This window comes from Pipistrellus kuhlii, unplaced genomic scaffold (genome assembly GCF_014108245.1).
Source record: "Pipistrellus kuhlii isolate mPipKuh1 unplaced genomic scaffold, mPipKuh1.p scaffold_m20_p_9, whole genome shotgun sequence".
In the NCBI taxonomy this organism is placed as follows: Eukaryota; Metazoa; Chordata; class Mammalia; order Chiroptera; family Vespertilionidae; genus Pipistrellus; species Pipistrellus kuhlii.
This window is the reverse complement of record NW_023425595.1, coordinates 1,286,909-1,308,031: the sequence shown is the minus strand read 5'-3', so window position 1 is coordinate 1,308,031 and position 21,123 is coordinate 1,286,909. Positions and strand designations below refer to the sequence as shown.

General features: G+C 49.2%; 1 protein-coding gene across 6 annotated transcripts in view; it reads right to left on the bottom strand.

The window, feature by feature from the left end:
• PPFIA1 (PTPRF interacting protein alpha 1) overlaps window positions 1-21,123 on the bottom strand; it is a 54,848-nt gene that overhangs the window by 8,534 nt on the left and 25,191 nt on the right. For 3 of the 6 annotated variants that reach the window (XM_036427823.2, XM_036427826.2, XM_036427828.2), the window contains 14 exons: window positions 20,820-20,899; window positions 18,933-19,068; window positions 16,981-17,204; window positions 15,885-16,113; window positions 13,762-13,791; window positions 10,284-10,435; window positions 8,865-9,037; window positions 8,455-8,548; window positions 7,540-7,621; window positions 7,239-7,439; window positions 5,793-5,855; window positions 5,288-5,314; window positions 393-568; window positions 115-212 (listed from right to left, as the gene is read on the bottom strand). In XM_036427823.2, coding sequence (XP_036283716.1) covers window positions 115-212; window positions 393-568; window positions 5,288-5,314; window positions 5,793-5,855; window positions 7,239-7,439; window positions 7,540-7,621; window positions 8,455-8,548; window positions 8,865-9,037; window positions 10,284-10,435; window positions 13,762-13,791; window positions 15,885-16,113; window positions 16,981-17,204; window positions 18,933-19,068; window positions 20,820-20,899 — 1,765 coding nt within the window. The remainder of the gene's footprint in view (window positions 1-114; window positions 213-392; window positions 569-5,287; window positions 5,315-5,792; window positions 5,856-7,238; window positions 7,440-7,539; window positions 7,622-8,454; window positions 8,549-8,864; window positions 9,038-10,283; window positions 10,436-13,761; window positions 13,792-15,884; window positions 16,114-16,980; window positions 17,205-18,932; window positions 19,069-20,819; window positions 20,900-21,123) is intronic. The other 3 variants (XM_036427824.2, XM_036427825.2, XM_036427827.2) reach the window with 1 other exon arrangement.

The window sequence follows — 21,123 nt, the reverse complement described above, 5'->3', positions numbered from 1 at the left end:
CTCCCTCCCTCTCTGTGAGGACTCCAGGCTCATCGTCCCCACTCAGAGCCTTTCCTGATTTCTTTAAATGGGGAAGCAGGGACATCCTGTATCAATCAGACATGATGTACTAGCCTTTTACTTCATTCTGGCTTTCTTCTCTTTTCCTTTCCAGTTCTTTTCGGTCATAATTTAACCTTCGCAGGCACATAATTCCGCACTGGAAACTGTTTCTGTTTATTAAAAAATAAATAAATAAAAATTAAGAGAGAGACAGAGAGACAGAGAGACAGAGAGACAGAGAGAGAGAGAGAGAGAGAGAGAGAGAGAGAGAGAGAGAGACAGAAAGAGAAAGAGAGAGAGAGAAATGGTAACAAAGTCAGCCAAGCAGTAAGCACGCGGCAGCGACGTGCCTGTGGAAGCTGTCGACCATCTTCAGCTGCCCCCGCAGGTCCTTCTTGGTCAGGTGGTCGAGCATGCGCGCGTCCACCAGGCACTCCATGAAGTAGCTGCGGTACTGCGGGAGGCCCAGGCTGGGCAGCCACTCGTTGCCGATCCACTCGTGGTTCATGTCCCCGTACGCGAGCGTCTGCTTTCAATAATTGAGTACAATCAGTCCAGAAAAAAACAGGGAAGAGGTCACAAGAACAGTTTAAATAATCTTTACACTGGATGTTTAGTCTATGACATATTCCCATAGGACAACCTTCTCCGTTATAATTTCAAAATCATTTGCTCTCCTGTTAACTACCTTTTGAGTGTTAGTAAAACTTTATACAAAAGCAATTAGACTAATAAAAATCTATGACTCATTTGTGTTTATAAATTTATTCTATTTACGGAACGACAACAGAACTGTAACTGACTACATATTATCTTTCTGGAATACATTTTATGTGTAATAACATAAAACCAAAGAATGACCATGACTCATGAACAAGTTTGAAGGACCTACCCAACTGTACTCATTAAATACGTCTCCACTGGCTTTAATTTTAATACTTTGCTTTCTAAATTTTCTTTATAAAACATGTTAATTTCAAAATCAGTTAAAAAAGTGAATGAAATAGTTTTAAAAGAAGAGATAAAAGACCTGATGGGTCTGAAAGGAGACACAGACACACACACAGGCCCACTCTCAGTTGAGGGCATGGATGCCTCAGTACCAACCCCTGAACCTAATGGACATGCCATAGAGCACTCCACAGCTACAAGGGCATATGGAACATTCTTCATGGCAGACAGAGCTCAATGTAGACACAGGGAATGAAATCATAAAAATTATGTTCTATGACCTCAAAAGGTTAAATTACAAAATCAATAATAAAAAGGTAAATGGAAAACTCCTGAATATTTGGAAATCAGCATACTTCTAATAACCCATCTGTCAAAGAAGAAATCATAAGAGGAATGAGAAAATATATTGAACTGAACGAGTGAAAACACAATATATTAAAAAACGATGGGACACAGCTAAAGCAGTACCTTGAGGGAAATGTATAGTATAAATACTTGTGATATAATTGAGGAAAGGTCACAAACCAATGATCTAAGATTCTACCTGAAAAACCTTGAAAAGAACAAATGAAATCAGAAGGAAGCAAATGAAGAATGAAGAAAAAAACGCAGAAACCAATGCAACAGAAAACAGAAAAATAATTAAAAATAAAATGAAACTAAAATCTGTTTCTTTTTCTTTAAAAAAAAAAAAATTATTGATTTTTTTACAGAGAGGAAGGGAGAGGGAAAGAGAGCCAGAAACATCGATGAGAAACATCCAGCAGCTGCCTTCTGCACACCCCCTACTGGGGATGTGTCCACAACTAAGGTACATGCCCTTGACCGGAATTGAACCTGTAGGCCGATGCTCTATCCACTGAGCCAAATTGGTTTCGGCTAAAATCTGTTTCTTTAAACTATCAATAAAATTGTCTAACCCTTCACCAGAGTAATAAAAAAAGCAAAACAGAAGTTATTACCAATATCAAGAATGAAAGGGAATAAAGGTACAATATCCCTGCAGACATTGAAGGAATAATAAAGGAAAATTGGGAACAACTTTAAGCAACTCTATCTATGAAAAGCCACTGAGTAAGAAGTGTATGACTTTTTTGTAGTTACAAACCTTTTCACACCCAAAATCCCTGTCCTAAATGGCTTCACTTAAAAAAGAGCAATTCTATAGACTATTCCAAAAGAGTGAAGAAATGCCTAACTCATTCTACGAGGCCGGCATTGTCCTGACATTGAACCCAAACCAATGAATGTATTACAAGAAAACTACAGACCAATGTCCCTCAGAGACACAGATGCAAAACTCCATGTAAAACATTAGCACAGCAAAAAAACCCCCACAAAAAAACAAACAAAAAAAAACCCCCAAAAAACATTAGCACAGCAAATCAGTAATATATTAAGGAATGAAACAGGACATGTGGGGTTTTTCTCGAGAACTTAAATTTGGGCCAACGTTTGAAAAATCAATGAAATTCACCATGTCAATGGACTGAAAAGAAAAACCACATCCCAAAAGATGAGGGAAGGCTTCTGACAAAACCCACCATTCCCTACGGCAGTCTCCGTGCTCTCAGAGCGGAGGGCATCTACCACACGCACAGCGCTGACACCCCCTCCCCGGGGAAGACTAAAGCTCCTCCCTGGTGGGACAGAGGAAAGGCGTCTTATGCAAAGCTGTGCTGCAGCTCCAGCCACTGTGACAAGGCAAGAAAAATGAACTGAAGCATGTAACTGGTGAGGAAGAGACATCTTTATGGGTAGGTGACCTAACACTCCTGGAAGTGAATCTACAAGACAGCATTACAACTAAAAGAGTCCAGTCAATTGCAGGATGCAAGGGGAATATATGAAAATGAACAATATTTTCTAAACACTAGAAATGAAATGGAAACTGATTTTTAAAATGCCATTTACAATGCCATCAAACACCACGGACGCCTTGGATAAATCGAACAGAACAGATGCAAGCTTTGTCCAGAGAAGAAAGGAGCACGTGGTGTGTATGTGACACACGACAAAGAAGACACAGGAGTTCATCAGCCCAAGACCAAACTAAGCCACTGGATGCTGCACGGATCCCTGGAAACAGCAACTCCACAGCCCACCACGCTGTTTAGAAAACATGGTCTCTCAGCTATTATTTATACCAGCCAAACTGAGAGGAAGGACTCAGACTCACACAGGAATGCGCAAACTCTAACAGAAAAGCGTTTTACTATTTGCTCTAAACAACCATGAGTGAGAAATACAAACTGTTTTTGGAGTCTGTCACAATACCATAATTTTCTCAGTCTTCCAAGCCTCACTTTCACCTCACAGGCACGAAGAGCATGGATATCTGGCATTGTTTTCTTGCCTGCCCAATATGTAATTCTTAAATGGACACAAAATGCAAAGAAACATCTAAGTGAAAATTCCATGGAAGCAGAACCCTCCTCATTCTTTTTTAAAATATATTTTATTGATTTTTTACAGAGAGGATGGAAGAGAGATAGAGAGCTAGAAACGTTGATGAGAGAGAAACATCGACCAGCTGCCTCTTGCACACCCCCTACCGAGGATGTGCCTGCAACCAAAGTACATGCCCTTGACCGGAATCGAACCTGGGACCTTTCAGTCCGCAGACCGACGCTCTACCACTGAGCCAAACCGGCTTTGGCCCCTCCTCATTCTTGTACTCCCTCTAGACTAGCCACTCTTCCTCCTGGTCAGTGATGTGACTCCTGGGAGGCCCGGCTCACCCCAGGGAAGCCCACATCTCCTGGGTTGCCATCACAGGCTTCTGAGAAACGCACGCCATAGGGTCTCTCATGGTCAGAGAACATGGGCAACAAAAGACAGCCACAGCACAGGTCTGTTCCCCATTGTTGGAATGATCACACATTCAATTCGGATGTTGAGCTCTGTAGAACGGGGCGCTGGGAGGGCCCAGGGCCGTCCTGTCCCCTGCTGTGTTTCTGGAAGCAGCAGTCTCGCGGGTGGATACACGGATGCTGCCTGCCCAATGGGCTGCACCTTGACATGTTCTTCCCCCAGACCCCATGGGCACCTCAAACTTCCCCGGCTGCAGAGCTGCCGCTGTGCGGCGGCATGGTGAGGGCACCGAGCGACTGCCATGCTTGGCAGCATCCGAACCTATCTCCCCTTCCTCTCATCTAGAAGCCTGATGGCCTTGGCTCACGCCAAAGACCGAATGCTGGCTAATCCTGGCATCATCAGCACAGCTCACTCTTGCTTACATTTCCACAGCAAAGGGCCAGTGTTCAGCTTATTTAATTTATATGTCGTGCCTCCTGTGAAGGGATTTCCTATGACAGAGCTCTGCTTCTTACTGTACAGCTCACTGACATTAAGTAACTGTGAAACACACCCTTTTTAGCTCTAGTGGTCACTACTGACTCTGTGAAGGTCCATGGGGCCTTTACCTGGAGAAGCAGCCAGCCCAGAGGTGGGGGCGGGGAGCTCAGGGAATCCTGCTTGAGCCCCCCTCTTTTGTTTAGGAAAGTGACATACCTGGCTTTACTTTAAGGGGACCAATAGGAGGAACAGGAGTTTCAACCACCAACTGTCATTAGGAAAATTCTCATTTAAAACGATCGATTTTCAGATACACCATCTCCGGACCCGCGCACAACGCCTCCAAGGAGAGCCTCGGGAGAAAGGCCTGTCCACTCTCCCGGCTCCAAGTGCTGCTGAAATGCACAGCCAGGCAGTGCTGGCCGACTCAGGAGGGGAGCCACTGCTTAGCACAGCTAAAACCAGCTGGAGCAGAAGAACCGGGAGGCTGAAAATCTAGAAGTACACTGAGCGAGAAGCCGAACGGAGGTTCCCCAGGAGGAAAGCTGAGAGTTAGCTCAGTGTTAGTGAAGTACCCACAGACTCAGAGGGGAGCCTCCGAACCTACTTGTGTTGTTAATTTATTAGAACTGTTTTCCCATCGGCAGATCTTATAACTACAGTGACCCTACTGGGGACGGACATATCTGATCTCGGGAGCTGCTGAGCCCGCAGGACTTCGCATAAAGGCCGCAAAGTGATCTATATTCATGAGGGTGAACCACTGTGGCTCCCGACAAGAAAGCTGAGAAATGTTCAAAATTGTCCATGAGACGTCCTCTTTGCACTCTTGAATCCTATACTTGGCTATGACCGATGCTTTCAAATCATTAACAATATTATGAATAAATTAAGATGTTAAAAACGTCAAGAAAAGTAAATTACAAGTTTTCATACTCCAATTCTTTTTGTTGCTGTACATATAGTGAAGAATAGATTATAGAAAGTCTCCAACCTGAGCCCAGCTTCCCTCCTCATCCTCCTGATGTTACGTGGTTAGGAATGCAAGAGAACATACACATTCGGTTAGTACTGTGAGCTCAGGAACGCAAAAGTGAACGCGGGCAGTGCAGCTTCACCAAGGGGAAGCCCAAACAGCACAAGCATGCGGAACTCATGCACGGCCCACACCCGCTTCTGCATGCAAGGAGCTGGCGTCCACGCCCAGCGCACCCACGGAGGAGGAGAACTGGGTCAGACCCTCACAGTGGGACTGACCTGAGGTCTCCACTCAAGAGAAAAGAATTCAGTCTATTCTAAGCAGAGCCGGTCTACCAACTCTAAGTTCATGACAAAAAACGAACAAAAACAAAAAACTAAAAGATAAAATAGGCATTCTATTGCACACGTTTAGCCCAGACCTAAGAGAAATGCTTGTCGGGAACAATATGATGCAGATGACACTGTGTCCCCGCTCTGAACGGGATGCCCTGAGGGACACGAGCCCGGGCGGCACTGACCGTGTGTGGCGTGGCGGTGAGCGTCTCCATCTCCTCGTGCGTTAACCAGACATTTCCTGTGGTCTAGGGGGACCCAGACAAGCCCATCCAGGACAAGGGAAGCAGGGACAAAAAGGAAAGGTGGCAGACATGTAAGCCACAGGCACTTCAGAGGAGCAGGCGAGGCAAAGGGCGTTCTTTTCACCTTCGTTTTACATGTCCCCACGGAAAGGGACATGTTAGCGCCAGCTCCCCCTTTACAGAGCAGCCGCACCTCACTGACACTGCTGTCAACAGCACGAGAGCAGCCACGCCGCCGGGTGTACCTGCCACGCTTACCACCTGAGGTATGTGACAGGCACAGAGGAAACATGTACTCCTCAGAGCTGTGACTGTCGAGTCAATAGGCTGAGTGCGGTCTGACTGACAGACAGCACAGAAGCAGGCTGCGGTGATGGGAAGACGATTCTCGGCAGGTGCCGCTGTGAGTGGCCTCTGACCTGGACAATCTCGCGTGGGGGTGTCAGGAGGCTGGCAGCTGGGCTGTGACCACAGAACGGCCCCCTCCCCTCAGCTGGCCTAGAAACAGGCCTTAGCCTCAGCATCCTCAGGGAACAGCTCCCCTGGTCTTGGGGTGCAGGGAAGGCACCCCCAGGGGAGGTGTGCTCCAACTGTCCACTCAGGAGCTGTCTTTGTCACGAGTTTATGAAACACTGGGGAACCATCGGCCCCTTCTTTCTAGAAAGGCCACTCTGAGGTGAACTGGGACAAGCCCACGAGACAAGAGCATCTGGGCAGCAGCTGAGACAGGGGTTCTGTTCCGCCTTCCCTGTGAAACAAAACCGACACATGCGCTCTGAACTCACTGTGAGGAGCAGCTGTGAGTCCGAATCAGGCCTTAGCCTCCACTCAGACGAGTGTCTGTGTGGCTCCGGGGCCTGACCAGAGCAGACTCAGAGCAGAGAGGCTCAGGGCCAATGCCAGAGCTGCCGGACCCCGGGTACCGAGCATGTGCCCTGAGGTATGTTTTTAACTTTCCAACCAGCACCTTCTGAAGGATGTTCAAGGCCTCCCCCGTGCGGGAAACTGAGCAGACCATGCTGGCCCACCTGCTGGGTCAGGACTGCTCACACCCCGTGCTCCCAGGGGCTCCAGCCCCCCAGTGGGCAGCATCCACAGGCAGAATATATCAGTAAAGAAACACTGATTATAATACAACTGGGGATCTAAGCTTTTTTTCCTTCACTTTTCATAAATTTCAATTTAAATGTGATCATCACCTTTCTATGTTTTCAAACTCCTTCCATATTACAATGCCACTGTAGCAAAGCTGCTGTAAAAGCATTTAATAAAGTGTCTTTTAACCACCCAATTGTCACCAATAAGAAGCTGCAATGTTTCTGAATGCTAAAATTTTAAACTGAAGCCTTGGGTGTATTTCTAAGGAAGCAGGGGCCTGACACGTACCGTCCTGGACGTGGGTGGGGCCGACGGGCTGGTCAGGGACATGATCTCCTGGATGGCCAGCCGCAGCTTCAGCCGGTGCAGAGGGTTGCTGATGCCGATCTCCCGCTGGATCTCCGTGTCCGACAGGGCCGACATGATGGCCCCGCTCTTCACGTTGGCTCGGCACGCGGCCACATACCAGGCCGGCATCCCCACCCAGAGCTAGAGACAGGAAGTGTCAAGGCCAGGTTAGGCTGAGAATCTGATGGGAATCACACGCTCACCCGCCAACACCCTCACTCCCGAAGAGAAGGAGGCGTACCTCCAGCCACACGACCACAGTGGGCCCGTCCCATTGTGCAAAAGGCAGACCTTGTCTCCGTGCTTCCTCGAGCAGCTCGTGCCTGCAAATAACATGACACTGAAATCAGAGTCCTACTATCACAAACATATAACACGATGACGGAGTTCTCTCCGTAACTGCTCTCAGTGTAAGAGTGCATGCCCATCCCTCCTCTCATCCCCCACTTAGTGCTGGTTTGCTGCAATCGACAAAGAATGCCTGCAGGATGAAGTGTTGACTGGCTCCTCCATCTCCACAGCATCGCCTCTTTGCAGAATGAAGAAAGAATTATCACCAACTTATAAACCTAGCGGTCTCTATCCGAGGCAGGGCATTCCAGTGAAAGCACCTCGCTCCCCTTCTGAGCACCGAGGAGGAAGCTGCAGCTGGTCTGAACAAAGTGCTGCCTCTGGGACAGCGCCACCAACGTTCAGCTTTACCAACGTGAAGAACAATGCAGGTTTTTGAGACGAATAATGGGCTAACGGGGTAAGCGCGGTGGTCTGGATTTGGGCGGTTTCTACTCTTTTCTGCTATTTAGCTAACTAGGTGCTTGCAGAATGATGACTCTGGGTCATCCCGTGCTTTACTCCAAGGCTTCATATCCAGAAAACTGACATCCCCACAACTTCCATCTGTACACATGGGGAAGACAGGAGCCGAAGACTCAGAGGCAATGCCAGCTGCCACAGGGCAGTCAGCAGGGGGAGACCTGGGGCCTGTGGGGGTCAGAAGTTCTCTGCAGGCCTAAGTACAGTTTAACAAAGGCTTTATGTTAATCTTTAGAAGATAATATATACATGTAGCTAGATGACACATTAATAAACTAACATTAGGTAAAACTCAGGTACAATAAAAAAACCTATTCAGTGAGTTGAACAATAAAACACTTACTTTTTCTGAAGTTTGCGATTTTTCTCAGCCTGTCCTCCCAATTTGCTAAGTCCCAAGGCGTCTTGAGATGAGTTTTCTGTCTCTGAAATGCCAGCTATGAGGAAGTAGAGTAGTGGAAAGAGAGGAAATCAACATGGCCACCTTAGATGGTTTCATCAACAGGCGGACAGTATGAGCAGGTGGAGTGAAAAACTACAGGCTGTTTTGATGCCACGAAGATGCGCAGAGAAGTAAACCGCTTACTTCCACGAGAGGCTGTTATTCAGACACAGGAATGTTACCGTGGCTGTCTGTCTGGTTTGCACGTATGCACGGAGAAAACATACATGTCTCTAGCCTAGGCCCCACGAGAACACCCAGCTGGTATGGCAGACCCTCCCCTCACGGCTGGGGTTGCTGAGAGCACCGACCTTGTCCCAGCGCCTCCTTGCCGATGTGCCCGGGGCGCATCTTCTCCTTCTTGCCAAACAAGCGGCCGATGGAGGACTTGATGCCCTTCTTCTTGGGGGCCTTGTGGAGCGAGTCCTGGCTACTGTTACTGCTGCTGGGGTTGCTCACCGGGCCGTCCTGCGAGCCTGTCGAGCTTCGGGGACAGAGAGGATCTTTAACAGGCACCCTGTCACAGGAGCCAGAACTCTCCACATTGTTAATACCCGCTCTCACACTTCACCACAAACATCTCTGTCTCTTCTGCAACAACTACTTCACACATGCCAGGAAGTGTAGGCTCCCATGTCCCTGATGGAGACCTGTTTGTGGGAGGCCGAGGTTCTGGGCCTGAGACACCACCTGCCAAAGAGGACTCCTTCCAGCCAGAGACATGGCAGTGCCCACTCTCTGCAGCTCCCTCAGCCCCCCGAGGGCAACTGTGCTGGCCGTGGAAAGAGCAAGAGTAGCCAGAGCAGAGCTGTCTCCCTGGCTCCTGAGGGCAGATACCAGGAGCAGGAAGGACAACGTGAAGTCCCTGCAGCTAAAAGGTACCAGGGCACCTGAAAGCCACCGACTGCCTCACAGGGTGGCCGCCAGAAACGTGCCATGTGCGGGGCAAACGCTCCCGCAAGAGTAGAAAGTTCGTTCTCAAAACAGTGGACCTGTGGAGTCTGAAGAAATGAGGTTTCCCTAAATGACGGATCTGGTCTCAGTCTGCCTTCCTGCACTGCCTCTACCAGCCAAGCTGCACTTTTGGCATCACCGCAGCTCCAGGCCAGGGCCCGCATGCTGAGAACACCATTCAAATAAACACTACTGAATTAGCCAGTATTTAAAAAAATCATTGTTCTGACTTTTTTAATCAAGAAAAGATCAATGGTTTTGGCCAGTGCTGCCAAGTGGTCAGAGTCTTGGACTACGATTTGTTCCCCACCAATTTGGGTGTGTATGCAACCAATCGGTGTCTCTCTCTCACGTCCATGTTTCTCTCTCTCTCTCTCTCCTCTTCTCTCCCTCCCTTCCACTTTCTCTAAAACAAACAAAGAAACAAACAATGGAAAAATATCCTCGGGGTGAGAATTAACAACAAAACAAAATCAACAGCTTGCCTGGCTGGTGTGGCTCAATGGTTGACTATCAACCTATGAACCAGGAGGCCATGGTTCGACTTTCAGTCAGGGGACATGCCCAGGTTGCATGCTTGATCCCCTGTGGGGAGTATGCAGGAAGCAGATGATCAATGATTCTCTCATCATTGAAATTTCTCTCTTCCCCCCCCATCTCCCTTCCTCTCTGAAAGCAAAAAAAAACCTTTCTTAATACTAAAAATTCAGACAAGTATGTTTCCACGGTGACTGGCTCCGCCCGCCCCTTACTCCCTATAGACTGTGCCTCCTTACTTCCTGAGGTCCCGGATGTCCTCGTGGCTGACTGTGTGCAGGGCTCCTTTATGCAGCCTGTCCAAGCGCAGGGACCTCGGGGAGGGAGGAGGGGATGTTTCACATTTTATCGTTGTCTTATCATCTCGTACCTCTTCTCGGGAAGCTGGCAACTGAGGGGTAAAGATAAGTGTAAACTTAGTTAACAATAGACTTGACCAAAAAAATGAAAAACCACATAGGCTTTTTTTTAATAAAAAAAAAATATATATATTTTATTGATTTTTTTATAGAGAGAAAGGGATGATAGAGAGCAAGAAACATCGATGATGAGAAAAACACTGATCAACTGCCTCCTGCACAACCCCCACTGGGGATGTGCCGGCAACCAATGTACATGCCCTTGACCGGAATCGAACCTGGGACCTTTTAGTCAGCAGACCAATGCTCTATCCACTGAGCCAAACCGGTTTCGGCAAAACCACATAGGCTTTAAATTACAATCATATACTTATTTGAAAATCAACTAGCTCTGCTTTCCTCCAAGTACAAAGCTGTCTCAGGCTAATGCCATTTTAAAGGCAGGTCTTGTTCACAGGACACAGGGCCGCGGACCACCAAGCGCACAGCTCAGAGCCTGGCTCCAGTCCCCAGCCGCTGCACACGAGTGAATGTGGGTCCTGGCAGGACACAGGGACATTCCTGTTCCCGAGCCTCCAGGTAGCCTGAGGGCCTGCCCTACCCAGGGTCCCAGGACACCATGGGGACAGCCACTGATGGGATGGCAGAGACCTGGACCACATCATCACGGACTAGGCGGCATTCGCTCTCCCCAGCGGGGAGGGGAGAATGTGTTGATCTGGTAACCCTAGAAAGAAATACCAGCAAAATTATCTAGACCTTTTTGTTAAAAAGGAAAAAAGAAACAGCTTGTACCATGACCCAGTACCATTTTCAATAATGATTCAAATTACTGGAGTCTGTAGCAAACAGTTAAAAAAGGGAAAAGGTAGCTAACTCCTCCACCACCACACGTGTGTCTGGCTCATGTTTCTCAATAATGTCTAGATTGAGTATCATAACTGAAACATTATATGCAGTTGAAAAACAATGTGTTCACTCTGGCTTAGAGGAAATAACCCTAAGTTTTCACTAAAAGATGGTCTCCATGGTCTGGAAGATTCTAGGTTGCCGGGATGTGAGTATGTGAAGCAGGGCGGTGGCAACAGCATGGGGCGCGGATGGACCCTCAGGACTAATGGATATATTTGAGTTTTGTGGTGAGGTCAGGGCTGGACATCACAAACTGCGCCTCGCAAGCACCTGTGTGCACAAAGAGACTTGAGCAGCCTTTTGAAAAATGATATTGTATACAAAGTATTGATCCCCTGCATCCCAGTGGCTCGGTGATGACCAAGTGAATTAGTGCAGAACAGAGCTGAGGTTGTTCAAGACATAACCATCAGCAATAGCTGGGCAATTCTGCGTGCCCTCCTGATTTCCAACCATCAGAACACAGGCTACAAAATGGCTAACCCTATCACTGTGAAACTTAGGGGTAGATTTCAGATGCAGGTTAAAACAATGATTTGTGAAAACCCAAAAACGAAGAACAGGATGGGGAGTGACCCTTGTGGCTGAACTGACTGTAAACTCCATGAAGACCAGCAAATGCCCAAGCAAAGGCCACCCCTCATTCAAAGCCTAGTTGACGTGATGAGCCCATTGTTAAGGACAACTCCCAGCTCACCCCATGTGGCCTGGCCGGCCCTCTCCCTCTGCGCTCCTCCTGGAAGGTGCACCCCATGCTGGACTAGAGACTACGTGCCATTTCAGACTTGATGACAAGGGGAGGCTCCAGGGAGCTGGGAAGTCGTCTGGGCATATCCAAGGGCACCGGGGAGTAAAAAGGTGCCATTGCATACCCATTGGCCGCGTCTGATGGCACCAGGCACTTGGCACACACACCTGATTGCAACCCACAACCACCCACAGCAGTCATGATAGGATAAATATAAGTGAGCTAAGATTTAGAAGAAGAAAAAGTAACTGGAAATAGAACATTTTCACCAAAAATTTCTAAGTAATTCAGCCCTAGCTGGTTTGGCTCAGTGGATAGAACATCAGTCTGTGGACTGAAGGGTCCCAGGTTTGATTCCAGTCAAAGGCACATGCCTAGGTTGTGGGCTCGATCCCCAGTAGGGGGTGTGTAGGAGGCAGCCAGTCAATGATTCTCTCTCATCATTGATGCTTCTCTCTCTCACTTCCTCTCTGAAATCAATTAAAAAATAAACATGTTATTCAAAATATTAGAGAAACACTACGAATTATACTTATAGTTGTCTATTCTAAGCCAAACTTCTCTATTCTTTAGTTACTGCATGCTCAGTAAGTTGATGATATCGACAGTCTTGAGTACAAAGGGGCCCGCCAGCGAGCCCCAGTTCCCACCAGGCTGTCCTGCCCGGAGACAGATCGCACACTGCTTCCTTCACTGAGAAAGTCCTGCGAGCAAGAAAAGGGAAGTACGAGCCAGCAGGCCAGGAGGGTGTGCTCTGTGCCTGTCGCAGTGCAGGCTCTTCCTCAGCTCTGGCCTGTGTGCAGACAGGAACAGCCCATGGCCATTCAAGAGCATGCTTCCTGTCACTGTCTTCATTTCACAGGAGAGTAGAGCAGGGCACCAAGAGGGCGAGGAGCACAGCCTGGCCACAAACCACAGCGACAGAGCCGGAACTTCACCACAAGAGGTCCCTAAATCTCGCAGGGGAGGGCTCACACGCACTGACCATCTGAAGGCTGTCTGCGAGTGCGCGAGCAGACAGGCTTGGGAGGGGGTAGAGACTGGTCCAGAGCGTGATGACCATGAGGAAGACATTTGGTTCCATCCTCTGAGAACAGGAAGGCCAATTCATGGTCATCTATATGGGAAGAGGCCCTGATCCTCCTGGCAGGGATGCTGCAAAGGAGCCCAGAGCATCTGGGAAAAGGCAGGCTGGAGAGCGACGGGGCCAAGTGTCCAGGCTTGAAACCAGACAGGTCATACTGCACATTCCTGACTGCGACCACGGGCACATTGCGTGACCTCTCTAAGCCTCAGTCCCCAAGTCTGTAAAATGGGGTAACAACAGTAATCAGTGTGTCCCAGGGTGTATGTGAGGACCAGATGACAGACTCAAGCATGGAGCACAGCATCTGGCATATAAGAGCTTACTATAATAACTGCTGCCAGCCATGATTCTTAAACTGGTTTTTCTCAGACGTAAGATCCATGGGTCTGCTTTAATACTCAAACACCACGTTTGTTATACACGTGAAAGCAGCGACTGAAAGGCAACCAGGTGGGAGGAAGGCCAACGCTTATACTCTCACGGGTTCTGTGAAACCACCAGGACCTATTTCTACTAGTAACAGTGTCATCACCTGCCCTCGGTGTGCATGTATATACAGGGACAGACACTCTTCACAGGGAAACAAAGCACATTACATCACGAAAATTTACCTTTCTACGATGTTTCCTTAAATCACTAGGCTGACAGATGCATGCAAAGAAAGGAAGAAAAACCAGGTTTACTGCACACTTTGATGTTAAAAATCCAATCATAGTGTATACAGGCAAATATATTTAAAAAACAATGACAGGACAAATATAAGTGAGCTAAGATTTAGAAAAAATATATAACTGGAAATAGAACAATTTTTCACTAAAAATTTAAATATAAGTTATTCAAAATTTACTAGAGAAATATCAGATTATTACTCAAGGAAATAAAATTCTATTACAACATACAAGATTAATTAAAATGCAATCTATGTAACAAAGAGCCCTAATAGTTGTCTATTCTAAGCCAAACTTCTCTATTCCTTCGTTTTTCTTAATGAAAAACAAGTTACACTTCAAACTATCAGACTAACACCTGTTATAAAACTGAACAAACCTACTTTGAGTTAATCACTTGTTGGATGTTAATGTAAAATCCTTGCCTACAATTTAATTTAAAGTGCTCAAAAATAAATTTTTTGACTACAGCAGGGAACCCCCTGAAAATCTGTAATAAAAGCTAGAAGAACAGGTGGAATCTTCACATTCTTTAATTCATGATCTTTAAATTAGAAAAGTGGTCTGTTAAAGTATTAATTGTGCATGTTCAGTAAGGTGATGATGTTGATGGTCTTGCATACAACATCACAACCAAAAAGTACACTTTGTGTCAGGAGTCCATTAATCCTACACTCAGTGGATTACTTCTTCACACCTGTAGAGGTAACGTTTCACTTACGAATTACACACATCCCACAGTTTGAAGTTAAACCACTCTGATCCATCTACATCATGCCTATATCCTCACCTACTATACAGTGATACACTAAAATGTATCGTCATTGTGGGGAAAAACACTGTTCAATGAAAAATGGAAAAAAGCATAAAGTCACCAATGAGCTAAGCTTGAACAGTCACCCCATGGACCGCACGGCCGCCGTCACCTGGGCCTGTGGTGGAGGGTGGTATTGCAGCCAGGGAGAGAGGAAGGGAGGGGAGGTACTGACTACCAGGGGAGGGGGACAGGGGAACTGAGGCCTGGATCGATGGTGACTAAACAAACAAAAGGATGACACAGGAGATCAAACCAAATGCAGCAGATACAGGCCAGCCAGCATGCAGAACTACACACAAGGGGAAAATATCCAGCCTGTTTATAATTTCTCAGAGAAAATAAACATGAAACCATAAGTTAAATTGTCAGAGTTTAAAATACTAGCTAATTAGCTAATGATGCAAGTTACAGAAGGTATGTCACGTGGCACTGGAATGATGCAGAGCTGCTGTGGCTGTCTGCTGGCGGACAGTGTGGCTGAGGGTGACTGTGGGTGACAGGAAGGCTGGGCGGTGCGGCTGCAAGTGAAGCAGGGCAGTGAGGCTGAGAGTGAGCGTGGATGGGACAGGCAGGTCGATGGTGCGGCTGCACAGCATGCTGTCAGTCAGTGTGCAATGTGAGGCAGTGCTCATGCAAACCTAAACCAGATGCGTGAACAAGGTATCGCTTTGTCACCAGGAGCCATAAGGTCACTGCATTTCCAGATGCTTCCTCGGAAGCCACTAGGCTCTTCATGGATGGATGCTGGTCTCCCAGGCAACACTGGTGCTGGGCAGGCCACGGGGCGCATGACAAACAGGACGGTCTGCTTTGCTTAGTGCTGTTTTCTGACGGCAGGCCCTGTATCCTCCTGTTAGGCAACCCTAATGTGAAGGAAGACGGCCTCGGCCTGGGCACACTTCTCTATGAGCTACGAGGCTGCCTATACTTACTCGGTTAAACTGTCCATTCCCAAAAAATGGACACACTCCCCTTGAAGCTGCCTTGCCCAAAGTTACCCAATAAAAACTTCCGAGTTCATAATGACATGCTAAACTGGTCCTCTGAGAAGTAAAATTCAGTTGTCACCGTGCTGCTGCTGAATGACTGATGACATACCAGCTGGTTTTCAAAACCTTGGACTTCCAAGCATAACATATGCGAAGCAAAATACCTGATTTTCTTCTGGGTCAAACAAAAAGCACATGTGCAGTGTCCGAGACGGAACTCGCTGGGTGGGGAGTGCAGCAGGGAACAGGCACACACTTACCAGAGTCATGATGCCCAGTCTGTCCACTTCCCGAGCGGGGCTGTGCGGGATGCGTCGAGGGGTGGACCGACCGCTGTTTGGAGGGGAGGAGCCTGCGAGTGAGGACGCAGGATATGGAATGGAGCTCATGGATCTGAAACGACCGAGGTTGTCAAGGCTCCCACTGCCAACTCGGCTTTCGATCTCCTCGGCCCGCTGCTCTGTGCTCTCCTTTTCCTCCTGAATCAACCTGGACACAGACAGGCCATCTGCCGTCAATAGTGGCACCCATGCCACTGCATAAAAACCGCATGCAGTGAAGGGCATTTCTGCCATGTTAGCTGTACAAGAACAAGACCTGGTGGCTGTGCCACCTGAATCTATGGCAGGCTCAGCACGGGCGCTCTTCACGTGGCCTTGGGACCAACCAGGTGTGTGGCTGCATCAGGTCTGACACAGGGCAGGCCTCAGGGCACCCTGGTCATGGCTGTGCCCAGCACCAAGGCAATTCTTTGAATTCTGCCCCTCAGGTGGCCCACTCTTCTGTATATTTGCTACTATATATAACGGCTGGGAGGTTTCTGTGATGAGACTAAAAGAATGCACACTCCTGTGACCAGCACTGTCCCACCATGCACCAGTCTCTGTGCTGTGTTAATTTAATATGGCCAAGTGCAAACACCAAGGGGATTTGCCATCCTCCATACCTCAGCTTTCCTGTTCCGAGTGGCTGTGACACACACCAGCGCTCTGCAGGGCTAGAGGTCGCACACATGTCAGGTAGACCCACCCGACAGCCTCCCAGGTGGGTAAAGCCCCAGGGCCCTCTAGCTGGGTCCTCAGCTTTGGGGGATGGAACTGAACACCTCTCAACTGCCACAGCACCTTACACAAACGTGCCGACACCACAGTTGTGGAGAGAACGTCCTGGCTGACTGAATTCCATAACAAAGGGCAATCTTAAAACTTATAAACTCTTCAAACAGAATTGAAGTATTATTCTAGACCATTTACTAGTAGACAATGCTCGCCGCACCTGCTCCAGCCTACTCTAAGTGGGGTACAGTTTCCCGGGGACACTGTGTGCAGGCATAACCCCATGTACAACCCCATGTACCTGATCTCCTTGTTGATGGCGTCCAGCTGCTCCTGCAGCATCATGGCCAGTGTCTGAGCGTCAGCCTGCCCGCTAGGTGACAGCAGCGCGGACGAGCTGAAGAGTGTGTCCCCTTCATCCTCGCCGTCTGACAGATCGACATCGCTCTCAAACGCCTGGGCCACGTTGGCCAGGACGCTGGCTTGCTGGGCACGCTCCCAATCCTGCTCGTTCAGAGTCTGTACCTGTGAACAGAGACCCCATCTCAGCAAAGACGCAAGACTATAACCAAAGTCAGAGCAACTTTAAAGAAGTCAAAAGTTTTCAAAAATTTTAAATCAAGCCCAAATTGAAAAATGGGCCATGCTACAAGTTGCTGGTGTCCATCAAGATTAGCCAGTGTGTGTGTGTGTGTGTGGGGGGAGGGGGGGGAGATTAGCCAGTGTGTGTATGTGTGTGTGTGTGGGGGGGGGAAGGGAGATTAGCCAGTGAATGTTAATTTAATTTGCTAGTGAATGCTCATTTAAGTTAAAATAAAATGTTTAGCCTGGCTGGTATGGGTCAATGGTTGAGCATCAACCTATGAACCAGGAAGTCAGGGTTTGATTCCCAGTCAGGGCACATGCCCGGGTTGTGGGCTCAGTCCCCAGTGGAGGGTGTGCAGGAGGCAGCCCATCAATGATTCTCATCATTGATGTTTCTGTCTCTCTCCTTCTCCCTTCCTCTTTGAAATAAATAAAAATATGCTAAATGTGCATATATATGTATACATGTATCTATATATGTGTGTGCGTGTATGTATGTATGTACACACACACACACACATACTCTTAAGAATAAATTTAAGATAAATACTGTTGACCCTTGAACAATACAGGGTTAGGGGGGCCAACCCCCTGCACATAAAAAATCCACATATAGCTGAAACCGGTTTGGCTCAGTGGATAGAACGTCAGCTTGAGGACTGAAGGTGCCCTTCGATTCCGGTCAAGGGCATGTATAATACATTGGTTGCGGGCACATCCCCGATAGGGGGTGTGCAGGAGGCAGCTGGTTGATGTTTCTCTCTCATCGATGTTTCTAGCTCTCTATCCCTCTCCTTTCCTCTCTGTAAAAAAGTCAATAAAATATATTTTAAAAAAATCCACGTATAATTTTTGATTCCCCCAAAACTTAACTACTGACAGCCCACTGTTGATCAGAAGCCTTACTCTTCACTACTACTTCTAGACTACTGAGTGGCATTGTGTTAGATTAAGAGGTCATATTTTATTAGAATTTCCATTCTCAAAAAACCCCAGCACACCTTAAACGTAAACTTTTAGCTAGAAAAAGGGACGATGGGGGAGGGAAGACGAGAACGTGACCTATTGAGACTGTAATTCAAATCTGTGAGGGAAGGGGACCTGTGCAGCAGGTGACAGGGAGAGGAGGGAGCCCTTGTGCAGCAGGTGACGGGGAGGAGGGAGCCCTTGTGCAGCCGGTGACAGGGAGAGGAGGGAGCCCTTGTGCAGCAGGTGACAGGGAGAGGAGGGAGCCCTTGTGCAGCAGGTGACAGGGAGAGGAGGGAGCCCTTGTGCAGCAGGTGACGGGAGAGGAGGGAGCCCTTGTGTAGCAGGTGACGGGGAGGAGGGAGCCCTTGTGCAGCAGGTGACGGGGAGGAGGGAGCCCTTGTGCAGCCGGTGACAGGGAGAGGAAGGGAGCCCTTGTGCAGCCGGTGACAGGGAGAGGAGGGAGCCCTTGTGCAGCCGGTGACAGGGAGAGGAGGGAGCCCTTGTGCAGCAGGTGATGGGAGAGGAGGGAGCCCTTGTGCAGCAGGTGACGGGAGAGGAGGGAGCCCTTGTGTAGCAGGTGACGGGGAGGAGGGAGCCCTTGTGCAGCAGGTGACGGAGAGGAGGGAGCCCTTGTGCAGCAGGTGACGGGAGAGGAGGGAGCACTTGTGCAGCCGGTGACGGGGAGGAGGGAGCCCTTGCCTTGGAAGGCTCGTCCCGCAGCGCTGCCACGCGGCCTTTCTGGGGGCGCCGCAGCACCGCGCCGCTGCCGTACGAGTCCGTGGGGCCGTCCGCCACGGAGAACCTGAAGTCTGGGACGCTGCCCAAGTGGGGTCGGCTGAAACACGGGGGAAAAAGCGTTATTTCAAGAAAGTGAACTTTGTTGGTCAGGCCACACCTGTCAATCTGGGAAATAAGTTCACGGCAAGGTCTCCACGGAGGGGATGTGGGGACCTCTGCTTGCTCCAATGCCCACTCCCTGCCAATCTTTCCTCTTCCAGCCCCTCCAGGAGGGAAACCTCGATGCCCGGGGAAACCAATGCGACACTGCCAAGGTGACCCTCAGAACTGTCCCGTGCTCAGGCTGTGCAGCCTGGGACACTTCCTCTTTCTCCCCGACTGACCAGGAGGCACACCGCATGTCACTTCTGGCCTCCAACTGCTTACTTTTCCATCTGCCAACCACCACCGTGTGAGGCTGCCCGGCCCCAGACCCCACCTGGGAGGCTGCCTCAAGTGCACCCTGGAGGACCTGCCGAGGAGCCCCTGAGCCCCAGCTGGCACTGACAGGAACTGGACTTGGCAGCCTGCTTTCATGTTTCCGAGTCCAAAGCACAGACCAGTGTGCAATCAGATCAGCAGACACTCAACGCTGTTGGCTGGAGAAATCTCCCCAATAGTGGCCAGGCCTGGACGGAGATGCTGAAGGAGCTGCTAGCTGTCCTCCAGGCGGCCTGCCGAGAACCTGGTCAGTGGCGGAAGGCGCACTGCCCAGAGTCCCGCCTTCACTGGGCAGGGCACCGCACTAAGTCCTGCCCCCCTAATCTGGGAAACAAGGGCACTGCCTTCATTTCCAAAAGTCCTTAAGGTCTGGGAAGAGAAACCCACCCACCTGGTCAAAGTGAGTTAACAAGCCCCCTGGTGCCTGGACACACAACCAGCAGGGCCGGTGGGACATGCCAGCTCATCCCCTTCTGGTTCCCACACCTCTACATTCTTCTGAGAACTGTCTTTGGAACGCTGCTCAGGCTTATTGCTTGCCTAGAAGATGTCCACTTTGGGAATTTCCTTTCCCTCGTTCCTCATAAACTGCTCCTTCCTCCTCCGCGGGTTCCAGCTGCGGGGTGGCTGGGCATTTCACACCAGCAGAAAGCCACGCGAAGCCCTACGCGTCATTCTGGATGATTCTCCGTCTCTCCAGAGTCCACAGTGCCTACTCCTGACACCGCTCTCCAGGCTGCTCGCCTCCCCGCTGCCACCACCTGCAGCTAGTCCCCTCAGGAGCGAGGCTCCTGTCCACAGGCCCAGTCTATTAGTGGAAGCCCGTCCTTTGGCGCCTTTCCCACTCCACCCTGGGCTATCTCCTCTTGCTCCAGAGGGTCACAACACAAGATGACTGACCCCACTGCAAAGTCACACCCAGAAGTTGAGCTCATGCCTCCCAGCCAACGCCTGTCCCAGGCGCTCTGCACGGGCTCTTTTCTGACCTCCGGCTCCGCTGTGAAATCTGCGGGTCTGCCTTCTCAAAGCCTCTCCTGCCACTATCCCCCCACACAGCCTCTCCATCTCTGTGCCCGTGACTGTCACTCCTGGGGTCCAATGCTCAGCTGAGCCCTTGGCTTTGCCTGCCTATCCCTATACCATCAGGGCCCCAAGATGTGTCAGGATGGCCGAGTGGTCTAAGGCGCCAGACTCAAGGGGCTCCCATCAGGGCCTCATTCTGCTGGGCCTTCCAGCGAACACACTCAGACATGGACTAATCACCCTGCCTCCCAAACCTCCTCCAGGCGCTGAGGCTGGCCTGACCTCTGGGCATGCGCACTGTGCACACATGATGGGGCAGAGGCAGATTTTAATTGGGGTTCATACCTGTGATGAAGGGAAGCACCTCTGAGCCGCATCTGGCTCAGTTCAGCCCTCAAAGCTTCGATATTCAGTACCAGTTGATTCTGCAAAACAGCAAGTGACACCCATTGAAGATCTCAGGATGCTAATTCTTTCCACGATAGGCTAGCTGAACAGTGACAAGTACCAAGCACTTGAATTCGCAGAACATTTTCTCCAAAAGTCCTCACGTAAACAGACCCCCCAACGAATAACTGCACACCTGCGCTCACCTATCATTTGTATGCTCAATCTCCTTTCTATACACTGCGAAACATTAAGTCAGGCT